The sequence below is a fragment of the Rhineura floridana genome, chromosome 3 (genome assembly GCF_030035675.1).
Source record: "Rhineura floridana isolate rRhiFlo1 chromosome 3, rRhiFlo1.hap2, whole genome shotgun sequence".
In the NCBI taxonomy this organism is placed as follows: Eukaryota; Metazoa; Chordata; class Lepidosauria; order Squamata; family Rhineuridae; genus Rhineura; species Rhineura floridana.
Window position 1 is genome coordinate 102,507,190 of NC_084482.1, and position 9,525 is coordinate 102,516,714.

General features: G+C 39.1%; 1 protein-coding gene across 10 annotated transcripts in view; it reads left to right on the top strand.

The window, feature by feature from the left end:
- The window catches only part of TCF7 (transcription factor 7), a 177,082-nt gene extending 168,059 nt beyond the window's left edge, over window positions 1–9,023 (top strand). For 4 of the 10 annotated variants that reach the window (XM_061617090.1, XM_061617089.1, XM_061617092.1 and 1 more), the window contains one exon: window positions 3,684–9,023. In XM_061617090.1, coding sequence (XP_061473074.1) covers window positions 3,684–3,999 — 316 coding nt within the window. In that variant the 3' untranslated portion in view covers window positions 4,000–9,023. Of the gene's footprint in view, window positions 1–3,660 lie in introns of all 10 variants that reach the window. The other 6 variants (XM_061617098.1, XM_061617094.1, XM_061617096.1 and 3 more) reach the window with 3 other exon arrangements.
- The last annotated feature ends 502 nt before the right edge of the window (window positions 9,024–9,525 follow it).

The window sequence follows — 9,525 nt, forward strand, 5'->3', positions numbered from 1 at the left end:
AGGGAGTTAGATTAGACGACCTTCTGAGATAAGCACTCCAAGCTATCCTATTGCCAGCAAAAACAGTTCTTCCTGAGATTAGAATTGCGAGCCAGAATACAGTTCTACACATGTGTGGTATATACCTATTGGCTCATGTTTGGGCCGTAAATAGTGGGGAGTAATGAGGGGGTATGCAGAAGGAAATGCAGCTGTTAGGGTAGGGCTGCACTCTCACTAAAAAGGAGTGTGTAGCCTTCAAAGATTGGTGAGCATAGCAGTTTGTTTAGGACACAGGTTTTGCTAAATGTCATCCAGGTGAAATTGACTCTCACACTTAGGACAGCTCTCTCCTTTGCAATATGCTCTAGTGCAGAAGGCCTGATTTAGTTTTTGGTTCCCTACTCCCCAAGTCATTGTTAGTTATATACCTTTCCCCTCTCTTGTATTGAAGTGCTTCATATATTTTAAAAAGGGGTAACAAGCATATCCCACAAAGAATAAAATGGAGTAGGAACCTCTGTCATTGGCTGTGACCAAGCTCTGATGTCAAGATTACTTTGGCTTGGATTCAGAAGGGCCATAGTTCAAGATACTTCAATTCATGCAAAGGATGTGTATCCCTCTTTTCCACCTATTCTCTTTTACTGCCACATCTATCAACACCAAATGCTGTTTTGGAGAGGCTTCTGCTCTTCGGAAATGGCTTGTGGGAGAGGACGACTGTTCCACTTTACACAAGAGCCACACCATTTTATTTTAAATTTGGGAATCATAGGCCTGGAAACCAGCTGTCTACAAACTTGCTGTCTCTGCTTTGTGCCTCATTGCCACCGTATGTTCTCTCTCATGTGTAGTCTCATGTGTAGAGTTCTGCAGCCACCTGTTCTGGCCAGCTTGCACTGGTTGCCAATATGTTTCCGGGCTAGATTCAAAGTGTTGGTATTAACCTATAAAGCCTTATACGGTGCGGGACCACGATACCTTGCGGAACGCCTCTTCCGCTATGAACCGGCCCGTGCACTACGTTCTGCTACGAAGGCCCTCCTCTGGGTTCCAACTCACAGGGAGGCCCGGAGGGTGATGACAAGATCTAGGGCCTTCTCAGTGGTGGCCCCCGAACTATGGAACAGTCTCCCCGAGGAAGTACGCCTGGCGCCGACTCTGCTCTCCTTCCGGCGCCAGGTCAAAACCTTCCTATTCTCTGAAGCATTTTAAGTTACACTGATTTACTTTTTAAAATGTTTATTGTATTGGATTGATGATTGTATTTTAGTATTATTTTGTTATTCATTGTATTTTTATGCTATTTTATGTTCACCGCCCAGAGAGCTATTGCTAGTCGGGCGGTATATAAATTTAATAAATAAATAAATAAATAAATCAGGTGATTACAAAAAAAATATCAATTATCTGAAGAGGTCCAATACAAAAAGGATGGCACAGTCCCTCTGTAACCAGCTCCTTCAGACTGCCTAGTTCAATGTAGCTCATCTCTACCTGCAGAACACAGCATTTATTGCAGGAAAAACAGAGGCACTGTCTCATAAAAGTTGGGGATCCAGTTATTCCCAGTATCCATTAAGCAGCTTGTCCTCTTTTCATAGCAAGATCTATACTGAATAGCCTAGAATTATCAAAAAAAAAGTTTAAAAAGTCATCACCTAAACTTAGGCTGCTGACTCCCACCTAGCAATGTAACCAGTGGCAGTCTTTAACAACTTTACTTTCAAAACGTTTGAAAAGGATATATATTGATTAAATCATATGCCTTTTGCTGCTACTGGACTAACCAATGCGGGCCAAAATCAACGCAGCTGGGGTCTTCCTTGTAGCTTAACTGGCTTGTTTTATTTTACACAACTGCTGCACATTAAAGTGTTCTGCTATTTCTGATTCTAATAGGCAGTAACTTCAGGTTCCTACTTTGTTTGCTTCAGACAGCTGTGCCTTGTCAGTAATATCTGTCCTGATACGTTCCACTCCATAAGCTAAACAAACAGATGGAAAACACTGTCTAAAGTTTGGTGCTTTCACCATTCTCAGACCCCACTAAAAAAATTGACGCTACACTGGTATAAACCCTCCTCCTTGGAAACTTGGTTCTCTTACCAACTATTTGCATCCTTATATTGTTCAGGAGAAACCTAACAGAAGTCACAGTTCATAAACTTTTTTTTATGAATCATACAAGCATCAACCATTTAGACTACAGCTATGCTCATGTATAGGTAGCATTGGCAGGGCGTTTCAGTGAATGGGATATCTGTGTACACTTCTGATTCTTAGCAAGCTGTCACTGCACCCCTTTTGCTCCGTATCTTTTATTCATGCACCAGGGCATGGGCAGCTGGCAGTGAGGTGAGAGGGTGGACAGGCTGAGAAAATGGGAAGGATACACTCAACCCCCTTATTCCCACAACTGGTCCCTAACTTGGTAGGTTCCACACAACAAGATGGGTGGGAAAGCAGGGCTCTAGGCAAAGAAATTGCACCTTCAGTAGGCTGGTCTCATAATGCCTGGTTTTGTTTTCAGTATCTGAAATAAATGATGTGTGCTTTAAAAAACTATACATGGAGATAGCCCTTTAGTACCATCATCCTTGATTTCTTGGTTTGTATTGTGCCAATTGTATTCTAATCTAATCACCCTAGAGATATGCATAACCACAACAACTGACAGAGTGGTTTGTGGCTGCATAGCTACCATCACCTATGCAATTCAAGGGGAGCAGCTCTATCCCACCACACTAAGCATTTGCTAGCCCACTGTAAAAGGCTCCTTCCCAGTATGAAGCAAGTAGAATAGAATCCAAAATACCTTTAGGCCTGCCACATAAACAAATAATCACTAGTTTTACCCCCTTACCACATCTGTTGACGCAATCAATTATGTGCCCTTCAATAACATTGTGGAACACTAGTATAGAGACCCTCAGGATAGTGCCCAGTGACTACTGGGCTCCTACTGGGAGGAAGGGCGGGATATAAATCTAATAAATATATAATAAATACTACTACTACTGTAGCAATGCCAACCCACTTTGGTGCAGCAGTGCAGCGTCCTTGACTAGTACATCAGCCTATTGTAATCCTTCACTAACGTAATATAGACCATTCTTAATACCTTTGAACTCATCATTCCTCGCAGTGCAATAACCATTTATACCATCACTTGTAAGAGTGCAGCACAAGATTTCATGTAACAAGGCTGCTGATGTGCACAACAGCTTCTCAGCTTTAGTTGTGAGAAAGCAAGAATACTCACACTGTATTCACTTCACAACTGATTATGTCTGAGGAAAATCATCCCATCTAACTTTCCATACCTGTAGTTTTTCCATTTCTTTGCTGCTGCTACCAATCAGAACCCTTAGAACATACTGGTATCCCTTGACGCATGTTCTAATGACACAGAAAAAAAATATTTGCTTCCATATTGGTTGGGTTTGAAATAAGGTGCAGCACTGTAGTCACACTGCCACCCAGTGGTAATAACTGCAAGTTATCAAGAGATTTTAGAAAAATGCTTCTGGAGCAACAGGCCTACAATAGAGAGCTGACAGGCTAAACATATATCCCCCCCCCCTTTGCTGTGTACTGCAGACATATAACTGTCGTGACTGCTATAACACTTTCATTTTAAGAATATGACCCTGTAAATTCACCCTTTATTTACAGATAACTCTCTTCACTGTTCTTAGGAGGAAAAAGAAGTGCATTCGGTACCTACAAGAAGGACGCTGTGCCAGCCCAGTTTCTTCCGATGGAAGTGCTATAGATTCCCCTCCCTCCCCTTTGGATGTGCTCCAGTGCATATCCACTGCTTTTACTTCAGACAAGCTTGCTACCCCTGCCGATTTCACATCCCCAAACCAAGCCCCTTCTTTCCTCACATCTGCGCGTATCAAAACTGCTACAAGGACATCAGGACTCGCTTCTAAATGCTTGGCAGTGTCTCACACATTTGTATCACCCAGCGAATCCTCAGGGTACAGTGTGGTATCAATAGGAACATAGTACTAATGCAGCAAAGACCAGCAAGGCACTTTGATGAGTAGTTTTGCTGCTAATGGAAGCGGCCCAAAGACAACCCCAGCCGTCCCACCACGCCATCGAATGGCAGCCTCAAAGTCATGTGAAAGCCAAGTCAGTAATTGGAAAAGACTGGAGCACTGAAAGTGCTTTTCAATCTCTCTTCAAAAGTAGGAACAAGGACTCAACACTTAATTCTGGTCAGTAACTGAGCTATATTTCTTTGTTTACCAGATCTGCTAAAAGTGAAATACAGTAAACACCAAGATTTTTAAAAATAGCTGAAAGGTGCTAAATGTTAGGCATTCGTTTCTTACCATTCAGAGATTAGCATTTCAGCCATAGTCCTCATGTAGACATTACACAGGGATGCTAAAACAGCTGAAAGAGCAGCGGTTTTGTTTTTGGTTTGGTTTTGTGTGTTTTTTATAAGCCCTGTTGGCTGACGGGAGGTAATGTAAAGTAGCTGAGCTATCCAGCATAAGAAAAAATGGAATAAATTATTGTGCCTCATCTTGGGGAATAAGTGTTGATTCCAGGTGAAACAGTTTTTCTTCACAGATATAAGAGGAACGATACCCACAGCTTGAAAATAGAAATATTTATCAGATAAAGCATGCATGAAAGTCTTAATTGTCTAGTATTCCTTTGTTGTTGTCGCTTTTATACAATAGTTACAACTTTTATTGCCCCATTTCTATTCACTATATATACTCTAGAAAAACAGGGACTTTTCTGCAGGGTTTTTGGCTTTGTTTGTTTTTATGCAAACTTGGCATGCATTTGTTTTGGCCATGCTGTTTTTTATCGCAGACATCTTTTACTTTCTAAACAATTACGTTGTACCTTTGAGCATCTCCCAATAGCATATTTGCAGCTTTTGTAGTTGCCCAAAGACAGACATTCCAGTGCATTCCAAATTAAAAAGAGAACCTTTTATGCTAAGCAGAATTCTGCAATCTGTATTGGGTATGTAAAACTCATAAATGCTTGTTTTGCATGATTAATTATATTTTCACTAGTCATGGGGGCAGGCCAAAGAGTAACAAAAGGCACAGAAAAGCTACACCCCCAATCTCTAGAAACCTTACTAGGCACATTTTCAGTCTTTTGAAAGCTCACCAGGATTAACCATCACACACTTTCAAGCCTATTATGGTAGCCATTACAGGGATCTTAATGTTGCTAATTTTTTTATACTCTGTACCAGGACGATAGAATAGGCACAGCTCTGCTTATTAGGAATAGTATTTGATGCAATTTCTGTCAGAGAGCAGCAAAACCTAACCCTATTCACATTCCATTAGTTGCTCAAGCATCTCTTGCCCTTCTGTGCAACTTTTTAAAGAAGTGACTTAGGGGCTGTGTACTCCCTCTGGCCCCTAATGCATTCCCAGTGCTAGGCAAAGCTGACTAACACAAAATAAGCACCATTATGCTGCTTTACTGGTGCATTTGTTAAGACTGGCACTGTTTTTCTTGGAGAACACACGCAGCACTCAGGATACTGTAGATGGGTACACTGGCCTATTTGGGAAAAGGATAGGGAAAGGCATATTATGGAATGGGTGAAATAGGCATTATTCTCTTAGAAAGCGTAAGGCAGAGCCCTGTCCTTCACAATACTTTAGCAAACTTGAATATAGCCCTCACTAGGTACCAAGGGCTCAGTCACAAAAGTCATAACAAAAAAACCCAGAGCTTACAAACACAGACTCCAGTATGTGGACGTAAAGCTGAATGACATCTCAGAAGCACCAAATGAAGTTGTAGCATAACTGGCCAGCAGGTTAATCCAATGCTTAATGCCATGTTCATTTTTCCTTCCTTCTGTGTTATTTCTTCTTTTCTAGTCTGACAAATTGGCATCATGACTTCACACTTCTTACCTCCCCCATTTGGTAAAACTGAAACCAAGCATGACAGAAGATCATTAGCCAAAATAAGCCACTTCCAAATACTGAACGTAAGAATACATAGGGTTTCCCCTGATCTTCCCAGCTTTGAGGCTATCAAATAACCTTTCACTTCCATCCATTTCAGATTTTTATTTTGAGGGATATATCAATTGTCAGCCCAATCCTATGAACTCAGACGTAAGTCCACTGAGTTACTCCCTGGTAAATGTGTATAGGGTTGCAGCCCAAACAGTTCAGTTCAGTCTTATTGGCATTAATTCCATTATTGTTATTCCAGATTTTAACAAATTTATGTCATTCCTGTTTTAAAAAATTGTAAACACAATGAGGATGTCTTAGGGTTCTCTCCTACTTTACACGCAGCATCTTGAACACAAAAAACAGTATTGTAATTATTGCAGCACTGTAAAGAAATCTGAAAGCACCTTTTTAATATCCAATCATTTTTGTATTTAAGGCTATTTAAAGGCCTAAACTATTTTTTTACATAGTGGAGTTCTCCTACAGAGTGTTTGCACTAGTATTCCCCCTTTTGTTTTTTTATATTTAGCAGTATTTTGAAACATATTCGTGGACTGTATTTAAAATGTTGCATAATTGTATTATTATCATGTAAGCAAAAGAGCACTGGCACAAAGGCACACAGCTAAAAAGCCAATATGAGTTATAGACAGAACCTGTCCAGACTACAACATACCACTGAAATATTGATTCCCTGCACCATGAATCACACACTCAATTTTTCCAAGATGAATGGAGCATGTATATTTGAGTATGTATATTTTCTGGTTAAATATTTATATACCATACACAATAATGATTTATTATTTAAAAATAATTAAGGTTTTCCTATTACTGATTTTAAATACACAAAATACACACACCTCTGAAAGCTAACACACTTTGCTCTCTTTCTGTACTGGCAATGCTTCCCTCCTGTACCTACATGTGCTACACAGCACAGGCTACAGTCATCATCAGTTAAAAGCAGGTATGTTCCTACCTGACTACTAAGGGGAAAACTGTGAAGTCTAAGGCCTAGATCAGGGAGCAGCTGCATTACATTGTTTTATTACTTGAAGAAAAAAAAATACTTGAAAACATGATTTCATTAAGGAACATTAGAGAATTAATGTCAGCAGGCTCATTTCACAATCTTCCTTTGCTAGAAAGACAGGGTACTTTTAGCATGAAGGAATAAAGATTAAAAGGGGCTTACTTACAGGAAGACAGAACCAGATTAAAAAGTAGGAATACACACCTTGTCCCTGATCCAGTGAAGGACGGGTCCTAGTTGAGAACAGGCCTTCTCACGTACAAGCTATTTACAGCAGGGGCACATAGTCCCAAGCAGTTTGCAATACAGAGGAGCCGATAATCTAGATATTGCTCCTGTCCCTCTTGCCCCAATAGAGAGGACAATCTCATCCTTCTTGTCTGATAAAGAGAAAGATCTATGGATTTGAGGCATCTGTGTATCAGAGTATTTTATATCAGAGTATTTTGTCAGTGAAAGAGCTGGATAGGCTTTTCTGACAAGATTTGTAAGGGAATGTTGAACATGTATATATGATAAATTTTAAATATATTTTATTAAAGGCAAAGGCTGCAGCAGATGACCCCACTGGGATCTTTCCAATGGTGTCACTCTAATTCTAGCCAGAGTGCTTGCTTCTCCATCTTTGGAGAAAATGTATCCAGAATTTAAGCTATGGAAACAAATTTTAAGGTGTGTGGATAAGAAATATTTGCCAATACAAAAAATAATTAGTCCCACCTGAGATCATCTTACATGCATGGAAGAAAATAAAAGTATTTACCAGGAAAGTTTGCATTTGTAGTCAATGCAATTCCCTGGAGAGACCACAAATCCATTTTGTTTGCACACCTGGTACATACTGTATAGTCCATAAACGGGTGAGAAGGGATAAAGAAAAATTATGTGAAAGGCCAGCCAGTTACTTGACATTAACAGAAATAAATTCAATACCACATACCTCAGTTTTAGACCTGAATTGGGTGTGGACCAATATAGTACACATTGAAACATATTTGATTATTCCATTTTTCACATGGTTATTACAGTTAGCCAGAAACAGTATACATATTTCAAGTCTTCAGCATATGTTCGTCTTTATTGTTATAAAATAAATATAAATAGATTTAATGGACTTTATTGGGTCTCAGATTGACAGGTAAACGGTGAGAAGGGCAATCATTTCATAAGAAAGGGCAGATTGGACTTCGTATTTCTTGCACTGCTTTCATCATTCAAGTGACCTGAGAACTTAAAGAAAGGTAGCAGTAGGTTATAGGGAGTCCTGATGCTGAAAACTGGGACTTCACAAGTCAATCGAATGACTGCAAAAAACTAGCACCATGGTAGTTTTTCAAGAGTTCCAGTTGTATTAATTGCCAATTTCTCACCATCCAGAAAATACTCACTGTCCCATTTACTCTGACATCCTGTGAAATTCCTTTGCCCATGCAAGCAAAGCCCAAGCAGATTTGCATCTCAGTGTACTTCCAGATTCAGGGTTATTAGGGATATATCGTTAGCTGCACAAAAACAGAGCTGAATGTGTTGATGGGCATGCCGGTCAACATTTATGAATCTAGGAGAAGCTGTGTAATTTTTTAGCACCCGTTTACAAGAAATGATGAATTACAGACTAACTTTATCGATACCCATTACAGCAATTAAAAGATTCCAAAAGCGTCACTTAAATGCCAAAAAGTAGATTTTAGAAATGCTATATGAAGTCTTTTGTATCAATACATTTATCTGTTTTTTGTAAAATGAAAGCTTTGCTCTTCATGTTTTACTCTGAGTGTTTAATTCATACATGCCAATTTCAGTTCTTTAATTACAAATTTGATTTCCTGAAGCCTGTTTGAATGTTCAAGTCATGAAAATACCACTTAAATAAATCACATAAAACCACTGTATGTATGTAGCAGGGAACATTGCTGCAGCAGTTTTCTCAACTATCATCTATTGTACTTTTTTGTTTTTAACTTTGAGCTTGTATTTTTTGCTTATGTTCAAGATTTGTTTATGGCTTTATAAATAAAATAATCTACCAGATTGTCCGTTCAAAAATAGACAACTGGAGAGTATAATCCTACAAAATTAACTATTATATGCTCACTTATTTTGTATGCCTTTTCCACTACATTACAGATGTACCACCACTATCTAGATATAGGATGTAGACTGAGTAAAGAAATCCTAATTTCAGACAAGAACAAATTGGAGCTTATTTAAACCCAAAATTGTTTAACAATGGTAATGTAGAACATTTTTAGCGATAGTAATTAAATGTAGCATCCAACAAAGTCATTACACAAGTGGAACGTTTTCCTCCCCTCGAGCAGATTTGAGGGAATGTGGAGGGAAAAGTTTCATTGCAGTAAAGTCATTCTGCTCCTGCAGTGAATTAGCTGAATTCAACTCCTGGAATTTAACTTAAAACATGATATATTAGAGCATTATTCTCAAAAGCAATGTGTGTGAAATGGCCACAATCCAAAAGCATGCTTAAATCCACAAATCTATATTTTAAGATAGATTATGACCAAAGATACAACT